At 31.2% G+C, this 18,832-nt stretch overlaps 1 protein-coding gene across 1 annotated transcript in view; it reads left to right on the top strand.

Moving 5' to 3' along the window:
* The first annotated feature begins 6,837 nt into the window (after window positions 1-6,837).
* The window catches only part of LOC107445841 (uncharacterized), a 34,686-nt gene continuing 22,691 nt past the window's right edge, over window positions 6,838-18,832 (top strand). The window contains exon 1 of the mRNA XM_016060331.3: window positions 6,838-7,047. Coding sequence (XP_015915817.1) covers window positions 7,023-7,047 — 25 coding nt within the window. The 5' untranslated portion in view covers window positions 6,838-7,022. The remainder of the gene's footprint in view (window positions 7,048-18,832) is intronic.

Below are 18,832 nucleotides of genomic sequence, written 5' to 3'. Positions count from 1 at the left end.
TCATGAACATGTGATTTTAAACCGAGTAACTTTCCGAGTAATTTTGGTCTATACAGCATCGTCGGTGACAATGAAACTAGAAAATTATATCGATTTCATTATTTCAGTTAATCGCAGCCAATCGCTGCTTCTATGATTTAAGATCATTACTGAAATCTCACTTAATAAAAATAATGACGAAGATTTTACTTTATAAGGTATTAATCAAGTCAGTTTTGACTTATGCTTCAGAGACATGGACTTTAACAAAAAGGGAAGAGAAGTTATTAGCAACCTTCGAAAGGAAGATCCTACTAACCATCTTTGGCGCTATCCTCGATAATATATAAGATCTTTAATAGTGATGATGTCATTAAATCTATTAAACTAAGTAGAATGAGATGGGCCGGGCATGTAGTGAGAATGAGCCCAGAACGAACGGCATGGAGAGTCTTTAATGCAACCCCCTTCAATGAAAGGCCAAGAGGAAGGCCCAAAAAGAAATGGAAAGACTGTGTGGATGAGGATTTTGCCATCCTAAAAGTAAAGAACTGGAAATCAATTGCTGGGAGAAGGGCAGAATGGGCAAAGCTTTTGAGGAAGGCCCAGGCTCACAAAGGGCTGTCGTGCCAATGCTGATGATTATTATTTCAGTGCCTGGATTTTCGATTTCAGATACGATTTCCCCTGTTCAGAGGAAAGGTAGTTTTAATCTTATTGAACAACTGGTTTTCAGATTTTATTGAACAATGCTATACCATTTAGATGAAACATGCCGAATTTCAATTTCTCATAAAAGTTAATTTTTAAAAAAAGTGTGACTTATAAATATTTTACAAAAAGAAAAGGTTCGATCCTTTTATATGTATGCATGGAACTTTGAACAAGAAATTGAGTAGTTTGTAATCAAGTTACCACTAGTATCAATTTTGAAAACTTGATTGAAGTAAAATAGATTTGAAAGCTGTAATTTTTTTAGAAATATGTTTTGATGCGATACGATATTATTAAAAAAAATTGTTATTGTAGTTGTAGTTCATTTACGTCGCACTAAAGCTGCTCAATGGCTATTGGTGACTGTCTGGGAAACATCCCTGAGGATGATCCGAAGACATGCCATCACAATTTTGATCCTCTGCAGAGGGGATGGCACCCCCGCTTCGGTAGCCCGACGACCTGCACGCGAAGTCGAGCACTTTACGGTAGAACAGTTTGACGAAGACCAATACAGCACACCCTCGATCCCTACGCAAACTGATCCAAGTGATCACCCACCCGCACACTGACCGCAGCCAGTGATGCTTGACTTTGGTGATCTGCTGGAAACAGTGTCTTAACGATCAGACCACTGCGGGACTCAAAAAATAAGAAATAATGAAGAAAAAAAAATTTAAAAAATTTCAATTAACTAAACTATATTAACTATTCTAAATATTTTTTAACATTTTAGTTACAGCAACCCGCTTCCCACTAAAGTGACGCCACTGAATAGTGCTTTGAGCCGTGACATTGCACATTGCATATTAAGATTTCGTATTATATTTTACTTTTGTACCTAACGAATACTTCACTCCTAAATGTAACACACCGAAGAAACTTGTTACATATTAAGCGCATTTTTTATTTTGCTTTATAACCGGCGTTGAGCAGCCGACCCAACTCTGAGTTTACGACTACCAATGTTCAATTGCGTACCCTTGTAATTTTGAACCCAATCTCGAAGACAAAGAAACTCCTGAATCAAGCATTTGGAACAAACTAGCCTTTTTAAAGGAAATGACCTGCATCTGCGTTACATGGAGAGAAAATCAGCGAAAACCTTCCATGGTTAGCCTGACGGCAACGGAATTCTAACCCATGATCCGTCTGAGGATATTTTATGGCTACTGTAGCCATACCACTGAGAATATTTTATGTCAGCATTGTAATAAGTGAGAACCGGGAAAAAATTCGCATCAACCAGTCAACGATGTGATTCGAACCTGGAACCCCTATTAAAAGGTGAAGAACGCTCCATCCCCTGAGTGGTATTATTTTATATTTCATAGCCGTTGTTGAACAGCCGATCCAATTTTATGGGTTTACAACTACTAATGTTCAACTCCGTAGCCTTGTAATTTTGAACACAATCCAGAAGGGAACTCCTGGATCGAGTATTGGGAGAAATTTGCCTTCGTGGAGGACTTTTTGATGGAGCCATCCAGCATTTGCGTTACATGGGGAAGAAAACCACGAGAACCTCCCATGGTTAGCCAGACGACAAGGGGCTACCACTGAGGATATTTCACGTCATCACTGTGATCGGTGCAAGCCGGATGCGGAATTCGTATCGACTGGGATTCGAACCCGGTTCGCCGAAATTGGAAGGCGAATGCTCTATCCCCTGAGCCATCGTGGCTCCCTGAGTGGTATTAATCCAATATAGGTCATTGAAATATTAGTCAGTGGCAGCTTAAAGCAGATTCGGCCGGTTTTCAAACATTAACGCGATGATGCTGTCCAAACACGGCGCTCGTGCACGCAGGACATCGCGTTGATGCCGGGAAAATACGGCGCTTCTAATGAAATAGTTGATTATTACATAGTAATTATTAATTTTAATTTTTATTATTTTTCATATTGTAGAATATTTGTATACATAATGCAGGCCATGAAGCAAAATCCATTAAACTCAAAATAATTAGATACTTATTTGTCATAAAACTGTTCAAAAAGCTGCTTGAATCGAATCTCTTACCTTCCTAAAAAAATTTTATTTTCCTAAATTTATATTAAAATAAATTTCTGTTACAATGAAATTTCGATCCAGCGAGGGGAAATTCAAATATTGGGGTTACAAACTAGTTCGGTCCGTTTTTCCTTTTTGTGATCAAAAATGCATTTATTTCCGAACAAAATGAATGAACAGATTAATCAAAGCATTGTCCATCGCTGACTACTACTTTTCCCCACCTCTCAGGCAATTTTCGAATTCCATCTCGAAAAAATGTCTCGTCTTTCGAGGCGATCCAAGTTAGGAGCCAATTTTCGATTTCTGCGAAAGAAGTGAACTAGTGACCTGCCAAATCGTGCTGCATCCGTCGGAACAACCAGTAATCAGAAGGAGCAATGTCCAGCGAATACAGTGGGTGCGGCGAAATATCCCACTTGAGCGTTTCCAATAATTTTTTACGACTTTTGAGACATCAGGCCGACCGTTATTATGCAGAAGAATAGCGTTGTCATGTCTTTGCTCGTATTCCGCCCGTTTTTCTCGTAATGCACGGCTCAAGCGAATCAATTGTAGCCTATATCGATCGCCCGTAATGGAATCACCAGATTGTAGCAGCTAATAGTCTACAACACTATTCACCATTCATCATTCACTATTCACCATTCTTCATTCACCATCCTTCATTCACCATTCACCATTCCCTGCATGATTTATCAGTTGGAGCATTGTCACCATAAACTTCTACAAGCATTCGATGCCCTTCAGCTGCACTTTTCTTCCAATTAAAGCGGAAACATAAAACCTCCGGCAAATGCTGCTTAGTTACTACAAAATTTGACCTATTCAACAAAGTAAAAAATAGCGTTTTTGTATGAAACTCAGAGCGATATAAACTGAATATTATTGACAGATGTTTAACCTCTCTGAAACCACCGAAACCAGCTGTCACTATATAACATTCATAACAGCAGAGCCATCTTTTAAAAACGGACCGAACTAATTTGTACTCCCAATATATTTTTACATTTACAATCACATTGTAAAGAGATACAAACAGTAAAAAAAGAACTCTTAAACTATTATTTTTTTATGAGATATAATTTTTGCAAATGTTGTCTAATATTTAAGACGCTGGATCACAATGGCTAACGAGCTTGGCTAGTTCAGGCGGCATTAGAAACAACAATAATATCAAACATTTTAGAACAGCAATGAAAGAAAGACTGATTTTCAGCGTTTTTCTATTTTCTGTATCAGAAATGAATAAAAATTTCTTTGTTTTGCCCTTTTCGTCTATATTGCTAGCTTAAACAACAGTAAAATGTAATTTTCTCAACAACAAAAAATTGACGAAATAGCTGGATGCAAGTAATATTTAGCTTGATAGAAACAGGCAGGTTTTGTCAATATTAACATTTTGATGGAGCCCTACAATGAAAAACTTTCAGGTATATGTCGCACGTATTACTCGGAGCTTTTACAGTACAGTCCGCAAAAAAAAAAATAATAATAATAAATAAACAGATCACCTCAAATAATTTTTGATTGTATCCTCACATTCTATGACACAATCTTAATGGTTCAAGGGGGTGACCTTAAATATGCTAATTAATTAGAGCAGACGATTTTTTAAGGTACGCAATCAGCCACAAAAACGCACTTTCTCTAAATAAGCATGCCTTTACTTTGACGGATTCGAATTTTTAAATCCCAAAATATAGGGGTTCGCCACAATCTGGGATATATGGCTCCGATAATTTGGTCAAGAAAATTGACCAAAGTTTGACCCCTTTAATGTCCTTTTTTATTTTGCGCATATCTCGAGAACTTTTTAAGCGAAAATTCGGCACACGTATAAGAAGTTCGTTTATCCAAAGATAATTCTACGCAAAATATAACTTTTAGTAAATAATTATTATTTTTCATTTAATAAAAATCGAAAAAAAAAATTGTATTGCAAGGTGTACAAGTTTTTACATCATATTAAAGAATGCTAGTTAAAGTGACAAAAAAAAAATTAACAAAAACGGCAAAATACGGTGAAATAGTTCATGAAAAAATGAATTTTTAAATTCCGACCGATTCAAAATTTAATTTCCCAGGAACTATTTTAGCGTTTTCGCTTAAATTCGTTTCTTCGAATATTTTTACGTTTCGATTATTCACAGATTCATTTATTGCAACCAACCTTTTGGAGTCCCGCAGTGGACTGATCGTTAAGACACGGTTCCCAGCAGATCACCGAAGTCAAGCATCACTGGTTGCAGTCAGTGTGCGGTTGGGTGACCACTTGGATCAGTCTGCATAGGGACCGAGGGTGTGCGGTATTGGTCCTCGCTAAACTGTGCTACCGTAAAGTGCTCGACTTCGCGTGCAGGTCGTTGGGCTACAGAAGCGGGGTGCCATCCCTTCTGCAGAGGATCAAAATTGTGATGGCATGTCTTCGGATCATCCTCTGGGATGTTTCCCAGACCGTCGCCAATAGCCCATTGTTTAGCTCTAGTACGACGTAAATGAACAACAACAACAACCTTTTGGAATTTATAAATTGCAGAAAATTCTTATGAATAATAAAATTACGGTTAAATTTAAACACAAATCATAATTCTAAAACTGTCTAGAAAATCTAGCCTCCGTACATAACCTCGTAAACATAATATAAGCCGAGGAACTCACCAAAAATTTTCTAAATTTTTAAGTTATTGTTTGCATTCCATCAACTATCCATGGAAGGACATAAAAAATGAATCCAGGGTTATCCTGCTACTGTAGTTCAGCCTGCTACTTCAGCTGAAAAATATTTGGTGAAAGGAAAATGCTTTTCTGTCATAATTAAACCCAAATTTATGGAGCATTCTCACTGCATAAAATTCGCGTTAACGATTCATCGCGGACGCAAGCAGCTCGTCTTCATGTTATTTCTAAACTGACGCTCTCACGTCTAGAGCAAATCGCATGCAGTACAAATGTTCTCTTATTTTTATTTGATTTGACTGTTAGCCAACCACTAGAGCTACACTGGTATGCTATTAGAGACAGTAAGAAATGATAAAGTGAAGCAGGTGGGTTGGTAATGCTGTCTTCGAACCATCTCCTCAAACTGCGTCTCTGAACTTCTTCTCGCTTGGGAAGAAGGAGCCTTGGTGCATCCACAATGCATGCGATACATATGGATGGTGTTTTCAGTAGAAATGTAAACAATAGCAATCTCGAGCTGTATGCCTGCTCTAATTCCGGTAAGAAAGTTCGCAGCTGTTTACTACATGTTATTCTGCGAGGCGATATTTTCAAACGGATAATTTTGTTTTCAATAAAAGAAATATATTAGATAATTTCCGAGCTCAAATCTGCCGTATTTCATAAGATATTAATGTTATTATGTAATTCTGGTGAGTTTGAAGTGAAAATTTGGTTTAGTTATTTAGAGATATATTGTTAAAAAAGGTGACATGGTTGCAAGATTTTGACTAACTCGCTTTTTTGATAGTCTTGATACGGCCTCTTTCCATAAGTTTATTACTGTTTGTTCTTGTTGCAAGCTGTGCACCATCTTACGTTAGTGTTAACACTTTTAGCATTGTAAACACAAGTATTGTTAGCATTGTAAACACAAGTAATAAGTAATCAAATACATTGTTTGCAAGAATTTCAAAACACAATGATGTCAAATGGCTTTAAAATACAACGGAAAAAGTAACCCGTAAATTTAGGCGGTAGCGGGCTTGCAGCTTTCCCTAGAGTAGAAAACACCATCCATATGTGTTTGCATGTCAGTGCAATTCTCCCATGCGATATGCGCGAGCAGTTCGCCTTACATGCTGTTACTTAACACTGGCACGAGCGTCTAGGGCAATCACATGCAATGTGATCAGACGTTCAGCCCCAGCCGTCTACGTGAGGAATTAACTATCGACTCTTGAATAAAACCTGTCTTACCTCTAATGTCTGAGTGGTTAAAGTTTTTCATGATTCATAAAACATTTTTTAGCTAATAAACTTATTTTCGTGTTTGGAACTAATCACGAATGCGTGCTGCGCGAATGAGATACAGTGAAAATGACCCTTACAAAATTTCTGTTCTCAATTTTTCAATATTTTTTCTCGGCTACCGCTGCTTAAACTGTGACTGCTCTCTTTAGGTTTTGATAACTGGCAACTTCTGAAATTTATGCGTTCCTCGCGAGGGCGTCAGAAATATTTGCGACGTCATTATACCGTAAGCTAAGTCATTAGGATAAACAAACTATCAATTTTGACTTCAGTTTTAACTTGTAATTTTATCGTGAAGTTTAGCGGAAGACGTCTCTTATTTTAAGAACATTTATTCCAAATGGCTTCAGGAGGTGATTCTGCAAGTAAGAAACTGTTTCAGTAACATTTCTTTCGGTTTACTAAAACCGGCCGGCTTAGCTGTCACTTAAAGCTGTCAAGCATTTTTCGAAATACTATTTACTTTTGACAAGACGGAAATATGTCACACCTGCAGATGTTTACCTTCTAAACATGTCGAATAAAATATTTAACTTAATATAAATCCTTTTTATTTTTCTACATCTGTAATTAAGCAGAATTAGCGTTAAATTTTGAATTAAAGCTGTTTTATGTAAAACTTAAGAAGTTTCATAAGGTGTGAAAAATTTTCAATTTTTGGAAATTCTTTAACTTTTTTTCCCCTCATTTGCGTTTTTTGCTACTTTCTTTAATCTTCAAATCGCAGTTGTTATTTTGAAAATTGCTTGACAATTTCCGCTTATTGCTTACAGATTTAATGGTGATGATTCCATAGGCTGAACTTCATAAAACAAAATTGTATTGAATGCTGACAATGTTTCTATAAATATTGAGCTCATTGTTTGTAAAGAATTTCGTTTATCCCGGCTTAAATAATTGTAGTGATTTGCACTTATCAGTTTAAAATGAATACTGTGTAAAAAATGCATATTTTTATTAATAGCATAAATTTAAAATTAATATTTTATCTGTAACTCAGCTGTTCTGATTTAAAACTACTGACTGTTCTACTATAATAAAAACTTTACAAGTTGTAAAAAAGTAAGAAGTGGAAATTTTACAAAAGTTCTGATCGCATTTAAAAAAATTATTTTCATAATTTCCATCTAAAAATGAATGTCATCCAGGCTTTCTGGTCTTGTAAGTCCCTATGCATGCTATTAGTTCAGACCAACAGTTTCCAATTTCTTTAGACCTAGAACCTTCTACTCTTAATGATCGATTTTATCAATTCATTTCAACTAAGTATTATAATCAATAATTCAACTAATTATTCACTGTTAACTAAAGAAAGACTTCTTAATTATTTTGAAAGTGTAAAGAATCAAGTTTTTTCATTGTTTATCAATACCAGATTTAAAGCTAGATTTACCCTGTTTTTGACAGTTTCATCCACTGATCTGGAATAGCATTTAGTCTACTGTGGAAATTTGTTTAAGTGTAGGCATAAGTTGAAAATAAACAAAATAAGCTGGATTATGGCTTATGTTGAAATAAAAACTGGTGAAAAGAGAACTGTAATAAGTTTTTAAAAAAGTCAAACATATTTAGTTATTATGGAATTTAGTTTTATTTAGGATTGAAAAAAATTTAATTGCAAATATAAATGCAATTTTTTCATTAATGCATATTTTTATTCAATATATTGTCTTTTTTTCTCTAGCATTTTACTTGAATAATTTAATGAAAATAACTAAATTTTGAAAGAAATAATTGATTGTGGAGGAGATATAAATATAATTACAGCTTTAAAAGAGCTGTAATTGGTCAATTAAAGTCTTAGATTTCAGAACCCATAGGTACCCTGGAACTAATTGTGGGAACGACTGTCTTATGCACCGCTATAATGTAGCCTGATTATAGCCTCATGTAGCCTTGCACTTTAATGTTTTGATATAAACTTAATCTGTAAGTAATCCGTCTGATGTAACTTTATACCTACCATTCTTTAATATTTATTATTTAAATATTAAGGTTTATAATTTTCTCTTCTATGGAGCTGCTACTTATATACTTTTCAATTATGATAATGTAAACAGTTATGTTTTTTGCGTACATTATTTGCTGAATTTTAGTAGGTACAATTTCTGTAATATTTAATTCTGAATTTCTCTTTATTTTTTTGTGTGTATTTTTAAGTAATGAATTTAACTTATTACGTTGAATGAATAAGCTATAAATATCATAAATTTGTTTAAAAGTCCCCTTTGCTTACATCCAAAATAAGTGGTAGCTAAATTATTTCATACTAGCTTTTGCAACATTATTTTTAACTTCAAAAATTTTCACTCTTAATAATCGTTAAAATAACTAAGCACATTCTTTTTTGCCAAAATGTAAAGTTTTTTCACAGTTTAACTCTAAAGTGCCTTTATACATAGCAGATATTTTAGTACAAGATATAAAATTATTTTTCTTATTTTAAAGGCATTTATATTTATTGAGTTGCCAAAATGTGGATTTTAAGATAAGTAGTTTGAGATTAAAAGGGAGGGACAGTTAACAACAAATAAAGAAAAATAGATGTTAACCGTTAAAAGGAGTAGAGCATAAAGAAGGCAAGGAGTTCAAATTTGTCGAATTTTTTTTAACACAATTTTATTAAGCCGATCATAAGTTTATTACTTCAATTTCAATTTCTCTTCGGCTTCATTAATAGAAAAGGTCTTAAAAGCCATAAACATTAAATATAAATTAAGTAAACTGATAAGATAGAAGCATGAATTTAAAAAAAATACTCAAACTTCAGTTTATTAAACATGTATTGGTGTAATTTATAAGAACTGGAAATGTTAAAATGATTCTTTTTTATATATTTCTATTCAGATTTTATTAAAAATTACAATGGAACTATTTAAAAAAGGGCTGTAAAGTTGTAATCAATTAAAATATGTACATGCTAAAATAAACTGATTTTCAAAAAATATGTAAATGTAATTTTAAAAATGTTCTGTCTGTAGTATTTTAAAAATAGATATTTTGTAAAATATTTTGGATGTTTTTCTTGACAAACCTCTTATTGGAAACTATTACATAAATATTTCGTTGAAATATAATTTCATCAGTGTTCTCCCTAAGCATTTTTTGAAGAACAGCCTGTCTTGCTTACCATTTGATCCTAGGAAATTCGGCCTCATGATCTTTTTTGTAAAAGTAAACCACCACCCTTTAAACACTACCTTTTTATTCATATTTCATTTTGAAAACAATTCACTGCTTAGATAATGACACACTGGTAAAATTATGTATGCTCATAGTTTTAATTTTATTTACTATTACAAATATTTACTTTGTCAAGATTATTCTCAACTGCTTTAATTTTTATAAGTATCTTTTTCGGAATGAGGGATATTACTAAATTTTCTAAGTGATGTTTATCTTATTTTTAGTTTAAATTGTAGAAAAAAGCTTTCAAGTTGTTTATCAATTATTCATTTTCTTAGTTTTGTATTTTGAAGAAAAAAAATCTGCACAGAAAATAACTTTTAACATACCTTTATTTATTTTTATAAACTACAAAATTTTAAATTATTTTGATTGAAAGAGAATTACTTTTGAAATAAACACCTAAAGTAGTGTATTAGGGTAATTTAAAAATTGTTGAGGATAAAATTCAGAAATTTTTATAGTTTTAAGTAACTGCCCTTTCAAAACTCAAAGTGCCCTTTTTGAAATGAATGTGCCCTGCCCTTTTTTTATTCTGAGGCAAAACTCTTGATTTCATATCCTTTCTGATCTCATTTGACTGTTAACTATTCATTTGACACCTTAAGTTTCTAAAATCTTTTATGATAAACATGTCAACTTTTACTACAAGTATTGTTAACATAATTATTCTAAATATTTTCCTACTTTGTATTTTAGTGATAATTGATAAGAGCTGATAAGATAATGACCAACAGTTTTTCTTGTCAGTTTAAGCTATCAACGTCTGTTATTGAAAACCTTCCAACCTAAATTATAAATGATATAAACTTAATTATTTCAAAATTATTGTTTTGCATTCTAGTGTAAATTTATAGATATAAATGATAAATTCTAGGTGTTTAACATTTTCAGAATTTATTTGTGATATGCTAGATTGTTTCTTGTGTGTGATAACAATCATAGGAAGCAACTGATAAGACAAAACTAGATAAAATTTAATTCTTAGAATATCAATAAAAACTTCTATATTTATATGAAATAAAATTAACTTCATAATCGGTGTGAAAAGAAAGTTATCTTAAATTGTATGATGAGATAAAATAATTTGACTTAAAGAAATTTTTTTAAAAAATCAATATTATTTAAAACTATCAAAATGGTCATTCAACCTAATTACATAACTTTCTAAAAACTTTATATTATCATTTGAGCAATATAGTCTTTTAAAAATTATAATAATTAATTTCTTAAGTACAGTTTCAATTTCCCTTTGTAAAACCAAATCACTTTAAAAGAAATCAAAAATTCTTTTAAAATGGTTCCTAATTAAATTCTTAACTAAAGCAATTTTCATAAATCCCCATTACTCTTAATGGTAGAATTAACATACTTAATTTTGTATTCTTGCAAATGAAATGTTTGCGAGTTATTTACAGAAACACTTAAGACTTGACTAGCACGCTGTAAGTTAAGTAATCCTGGTAGGGAATCCTGGATTGACCCCTATAAGTTCTTTTCTAAAAAAAGTGTACTAAACTCGTATAAGGCTACAAAAACTAATTCTACAACTTTCTTTTAAATTTTTATTTAGAAGCTTGATTAACTAAATATAATTTTTTAAAAAAAATTCATGGTTATTCTCTGTGTAAATTATTTAGACTTGTAGTTTTCCTTTCTACAGTTGAAAATTCTTTTGAAAACTATTTTTAAAAGGAGGAAAAAAATGATTTTATGTCTGGGTAAATAGTATTTGTCAAAAAGTAGATCTATTTTTCTTTAGTTATGAATAGATTAAGATTTAAGAATAAATGTATGACACAGTTTTTTTCCCCTCTGCCAAGGTCGACATATCTTTCCTTGTTATGCATCATTACTTAATACTATATGCGACATAGTGTGGAAGTGACCTTTTGTATCTTGGAACTACATTAGAGATTATTGGTAGTACTCATGGAAATTTGTGTACAACTTAAAAAAGTAACTTATATTAATCGTTTAATTAACTTGTTGGCTGAGGGAAAACTTATTTGACAGTTTTGTCATTTTAAAAACATATCCAGATTAAATTCTGTATATTCATAAAACAATTTTTTTTAAAAAAACTAATATCACCCTCAATCTTATTAGTTTTAAATTTTAAAAAGTATTTGTGATCTAAAAGAAAAGGTGGTTATTGAAAAAAAGATCTTGACAGCTTTAAATCATATAAATATTTCTATATTCATTCTATATTAGAGGCCCCCGGGATCCCTAAGATTGGCCCCGACTCACTGTGGCGCAACCGAAAATTTTTTATTTTTTTTCGCTAAAGCATATTCATTATAATGAAAATAAACTTATTGTTGGAACCCAAAAGCCTATTTATTTATTATCATAATTATATATATATATATATATATATACACACAAAAAATGATTGATTTTCTAGTATTTAGACTNGCCTATTATATATATATATATATATATTGCAACTCAAGGTCGTTATTTTTCTCTTGAATTCATTTTTTAACGTAATCTTTAACGTGATTTGTCCTAAAATTCTAAGAAAAAAAAGCTATTATAGTGATAATTTTATTTAAATGGAAAGGTATACTTCATGAGAAATTAATATTTATTTTCATATAACGTATATATCAATATAATTCAAAATTAGCTGCTGTTATAGTTATTGTTCCCACCTTTTAAAGTGTTCATAACCAGGGGTCTGTTTAGTAGAAATTTGGGTCCCTTCACAAAATATCTTTTCATAAAAACGGACCCTTCACAAAATATTTTAACTTATCTTCATTATTTTTTTTTAATGGAATAAAATCCTTCTCAAGAAGGGGTAGAAAGACAAATGCAAACGAACTAAGTTTTGTTTTCGGCAGAAGCTCCTTCCTTTATTCGTCCGAAATGAATATTCTGCGTTCAGCAGTATAGGCTAAATACCAAATATTTGTATGTTGCATCTCTAAAATAGTAGCAGCAATTGCTGTTTATTTTTTAAAATTTAATTTTTTTAATTATAAATTTACAGTGTTGAGCATAATCTTGTACGTCTTTACAATTTAAAAACTCCTTGAAAAAGTTTTTTTGCAACAACGGACCCTATTTGCACAAATTCCCAAAAGCGGACCCTCGTTGAAAGAATGTGACTTAGCGTTTATTTTATATTCACAAAATTGCGAGTAATTTTTTCAGAATTTTACAAAAACAGACCTTTTACAAAATGTCTGGACAGACCCCTGCACGAAGGATTAGCTATTGTCAATTGATGAAAATAAACTTATTGTTGGAACCCAAAAGCCTATTTATTTATTATCATAAATTTTTTTTTTTTTTTTTGCAACTCAAAGTCGGTATTTTTTCTCTTGAATTCATTTTTTAACATAAAATTCTAAGGAAAAAAAGTTATAATTTTATTTAAATGGAAAGGTATACTGCATGAGAAATTATATGAAAATAAATATCAACGTAAATATCAATATAATTCAAAATTAGCTGCTGTTATAGTTATTGTTCCCACCTTTTAAGAAGTGTCCATATAACAGAATTTTGACACCAAATTTTGCCGTTTGATCGCTCTATATTCTAGAAAATAAGAGTAAAAATTATGATCCCAAAGCTATTGTTTTGATAAGAGTGACTCAACAAGAAAATATTTACTCTAAGTACAACGAAGCTAAGTTTTATCGGCTGCATCATTAGTTTTAATCAGCGTTCCAGGAAGCTGACAAATTCAATTTCTAAAAGCTAATAAAGTTTGTTTGGGTAATATAATAGCGTATTTTTAGACCGGAGAAATGACTCATTTTTTTTGTTCTCGTATTTAACTCTCTATTATAGAGCATAAGGCCTTTTAATTCCCATTTTTTATAATTTTCTTACACACTTATTTTAAGAGTTAATAGGCATTCGCGGAACTGGGTTTTTATTTACAAATCTGTCCTAAATGGGACACGTGAGAGTATATAGTTCTGAATTTCCTCGTTGAAAGTTGGTATGTTGGGTCTTGAGGATTATGTAGGATATTTGCACGATATCTTTTCAACTTTTGAGTTAATTCCATTCTTTTAAATTGTATTTTTTCAGCTTTTTATTTTTTACGAACTGCAACGGTCATAAACTTCTTAATTTACATCTTCGAGAATATTGGATTTTAAAACGCTTTCAAGGATTTTAAAACGCTTTCAAGGATTTTAAAACGCTTTCAAGGATTTTAAAACGCATTTAAGGATTTTAAGACGCTTTCAAGGATTTTAAGACGTTATTAAGGATGTTAAAACGCTATAAAAAGATTCTAAAACACTCTAAAAAAACAAATTTTGGATTTTTTACTAATCCTTCACAAATTCATTTATCGTAATAACGGATCCTTCACAAAATTCTTTACCTTAAAAACTGGCCCATAACAGTATTTTATGCTTTAAAAAATGGATTTTTCACAATATTTTATATTTTAAAAATGGACCCTTCCCACAAATGGCGTCATTAATTCATGATTTAAAAGCAAATCTTAGAAAAGTATGGTATTTGTATATTTTACAAAAACGGGACTTTGCTTTCAAATGTTCATGAAGCAGGATTCTAAAAAGAAAAAAAGACATTCTACACTGACCTTAGATTCAGATAATTTTGAACATTTATCATAAAAGAACTAAACAGACAATTCTATTTTTTTTTCTTTTCTCAAAAACTAAACCTTTCCCCCCAAATTTATGTGTAGATTTTTCCCAATTTCACTGAAACTAGACCTTTTCATAAAAAAAATTTTTTAAATGACTGCTATTCCAAAGTTTCTATTGATCTTAGAAAACATACCATTTCATTATTTGCTACATGCCTGTTCTTCGACCTCCCTAATCTTTATATTTGTTTATCGCCGAATTCGGATTTTTTTTTTAGGTAAAATAAAAAACGTTATTGACGATTCGATAAAAATTCTCTCTGGTATAATCCTGACTTTGTGTTCTTTCCAGAAAGCAATTTAAAACTAAATAATTAATGCTGTAATTGATAGTTTTTTTCCTTTTTATTTTAGTAGAATTTGGTTGAGTAGATTGTAATGAAAGCTGACGAACCTCTAATTGAAATTTGTTATTTTTTTTTATTCAAATAAATACTGGTTTTAGCTTTCATGACCCTCAGGGAGGTACCCTTATCTCCTCTAGTTTCTTACATACTCAGGATATTTTTTCTTAATAGGGGTTTTATGACATATATGCTCCTAGTAATCTTAGTTTGTATACTCCATTTTCCTTTTTGTTTTACAGTTATAGTTTATGCCTTCATTTTAAGGCTGGCTGCTAAGAAATATTTCTTGGTGTCACGCTACCTAGCATGCGCTATCTTGTACGCGTTTTTGACTATAAACAAATTGCGATTACTAGCTTTCTACGCGAAGTGGCAAAGCTTATGGATTTCCGATTCCTGTGCCTTTTAACCTGTCGAATACCTATGTTTTAGAAAAATATATCAAAATGGAAACATTTTTGAAACTAGAAATCTAACCTGGTCTTTTTTTTTTAATTTTGGTCCATTAACATAAAAGGTCCCTTTACGAATTTATCGTGAAAACTGACTCTTTATATTTTAAAAATGGAACTGTCACTTATGTCTCTAAAAATGATGACATCTGTAATTCCTTATTTTAAAATACAGCTTCTTTGAAAACGTTTATTTTATTCTTTATTTATGTTAATTAAGTGTGTTTTTCCCCATAAAAACTAATTTATTTTCACACATTCATATCCTGTCTTAAAGAGCTAGCTTCCGCCATAATTTTAGATTCCAAATATAATAGAAGTTTTCACAAAATCAGGGCCTTTTATAAAGGTTTAGACTGACTACTGGTTTTTGTGATTTTTTACAAAATCGCTTTGGAACCATATCCTATTTTCGCAAAATTATGAAAAGATGTTTTAAAATTTTCCGAAAATTTTTTTTTTTTTAAATGTTAGAAATTGGAATCACAGAAACGATCGAATTTCTTAGATTTAACGGTGATTCCTTCATTTTTTCCTGCTTGCAGCCAATTTAGATATTTCAAATTTACCGGCAGATAGGTTGCCCGAACTAGACACTTGCAAGAGTTGCACCATTCAGTCTTAGCAATGTAATCTGGCTTTTTGTGCCAATGAAATTAACTTACTTTAAATCCTATTTAAAAAATTTATGCTATATTCGCAATGATTTGTGCATCTTATTTTGAGATATTAAATATAGTTAACATTTTAAATGCTATTTATTTTATTTCTTAGGAAAAGTATGTTCGTATTTAAGGAATTGTATGAGTTTTAAATTTACCGAAAACTATTTTCGATGTTGGAGGACTACATCTTAACGCTGGTTTTATTACAAATTATGGAGACAACAGATTTCGGTCTAACATGGTCTAAATTTTACCAAAATGCGTATTTTTCTTTTTATTATTATTCACTGTCAAATTTTTAAAATTTAATCCTTTGTTCAAATATTCAAATACTACCAGTATCTTGATTTGGTATGCGTTTTGGTTGGCTAACGTTCTTTTATATGTTTAAAGTTTGAATATTTTTTATTTTATTAAAAAAGAATATCAGGGGTCTGTCCGGACATTTTGTGAAAGGTCTGTTTTTGTAAAATTGTGAAAAAATTACTCGTAATTTATGGATATAAAATAAACGTTGAGTTACATTCTGTCAACCAGGGTCCGCTTTTATGAATTTGTGCAAATAGGGTCCGTTATGGCAAAAAAAAAAAAAAAACTTTTTCAAGGAGTTATTAAATTGTAAAGACATACAAGATTATGCTCAACTCTGTAAAATTATAATTAAACAAATTGAATTTAAAAAAATAAACAGCAATTGCAGCTACTAAATTAGCGATGCAACATACAAATGTTTGATATTCAGCATATACTGCTGAACGCAGAATATTCATTTCGGACGAATAAAGGAAGAAGCGTCTGCCGAAGACAAAATTTAGCTGCTTTACATCTGTCTTTCACCTCCCCCCCCCTTCCTGGAAAGGATTTAATCAATTAACAAAACAATAATGGAGATAAACAAATTTGTGAAGGGCCCGATTAAAATATAAAATATTTTGTGAAGGGTCCGCTTTTATGAAAAGATATTTTGTGAAGGGTTCATTTTTATGAAAAGATATTTTGTGAAGGGTCCGTTAACGGACCCAAATTTCGTCTAAACAGACCCTTGAATATAGAAAATATATTTCTAAAATAATAATGAAAGGAAACTCTTAATTATCTTGGATAATTAAGGTGGATGAATCCAAGCATCCTACGATAATGTTTTAAGTAGTTAGCTTAAATTTTCGGATAAAAATAAACTCGTCACGCATATTCGTTAATGGTAGAAAACAATTCTGTAAATGTAAATAACTTCCGTCTCAAATTATCTTTAATAACTTCTAAAGCAGAGATGTCCTTGAAAAGGTAGATAGAAAACAATCATTCTATTCATAGAAAGGACGTAAGTCTCATCCAAAACCTATCTTTAATAAATTATCGTATTTTTAAAAAAACTTTATCCGAGGAATACATTGAAATATTTCTTTATCGTTATTTATGCCAATTTTAATGATAACACGGAAAAAAAAATGCACCCAACAAAACGTGTCAAAATATACAAACGGAAAAAAATATTCGTGGAAAGAAAAGCACATTTTAAGTAGAAAATTTATGTTTTAGACTAAGTGCTATTTATAATTTATAACACTATTCAAGGAAAAAAATAATGTGGTTTCCTTTTTTAACTGTAAATACAGATACTTAGTATTGTTTCCTGTTATCGTTAAATAGAATGCGTAATCGTTTTCTAGTGCAAGAGAACTTGATTATCCATAGTCGTGGACAAATTCTTACCCGGCATGCTATTTTGTTCATAAAAAGTAACCAGGGTTAGCATGATTTAAATAACTCCATTATTTATTTTTTTAAGTTTACTAACCCGATTATTTTAATCATTGATTTTGTTGAAATAAATTTTAGTTTTAAATATATTCATTCTTAAAGTTGCGACTCTAAATTTCTATTTCATTGACAGGGGTCTGTTTAAAAGAAATTTGGGTCCGTTAACGGACCCTTCACAAAATATTTTTTCATAAAAACGGACCCTTCACAAAATATTTTAACTTAAAAACGGGCCCTTCACAAAATGATTTTTCTTTTAATCGGACCCTTCACAAATTTATTTATCTTCATTATTATTTTGTTAATCGAATAAACCCTTTCCAGGGCAGAAAACAGGAAAGGTGGATGTAAACGAATTAAGTTTTGTCTTCGGCAGACGATTCTTCCATTATTCGTCCGAAATGAATATTCTGTGTTCAGCAGTATAGGCTAAATACCAAATATTTGTATGTTGCATCTCTATATTGGATGCAGCAATTGTTGTTTATTTTTTTAAATTTAATTTTTTAATTATAATTTTACAGTGTTGAGCATAATCTTGTATGTCTTTTACAATTTAAAAACTCCTTGAAAAAAGTTTTTTTTTTTTGCAATAACGAACCCTATTTGAACAAATTCATAAAAGCGGACCCTGGTTGAAAGAATGTGAGTAATTTTTTCACAATTTCACGAAAAACGGACCTTACACAGAATGTCTGGACAGACCCCTGATAATGTTTTAGTCCTCATATTTTTTACTTAAATATTGTTTAGCATTATACTACGTTTTATCGTAGTTTTGATTTTTTAATGACTTTTTCTAGAAAACTTTTTGCTAGTTTGCAAAATTCAGTTTCAATCCCACAATTTTTGACCAATGCTAGTATTAGAAATAGTTTTATATCTGGTTTAAAGCGGCTTTTTTTTCTCACAAATTTGTCTAAGGGAATATATATATTCTCTTTTTCTAGCTAAACAGTTCGGATTCCCTAGTACCATTCCAAGCAAATCCGAAATGTAGGTTTCTAGGTTAATTAATCTTGTCCTAGACTGGGTTATTTGTTATTCCATTAACTAAGCGTTCGTTTCAAAAGCCAAAAGAAAGTGTT

This window comes from Parasteatoda tepidariorum, chromosome X2 (genome assembly GCF_043381705.1).
Source record: "Parasteatoda tepidariorum isolate YZ-2023 chromosome X2, CAS_Ptep_4.0, whole genome shotgun sequence".
In the NCBI taxonomy this organism is placed as follows: Eukaryota; Metazoa; Arthropoda; class Arachnida; order Araneae; family Theridiidae; genus Parasteatoda; species Parasteatoda tepidariorum.
This window is presented reverse-complemented; position numbering and strand designations above follow the sequence as displayed.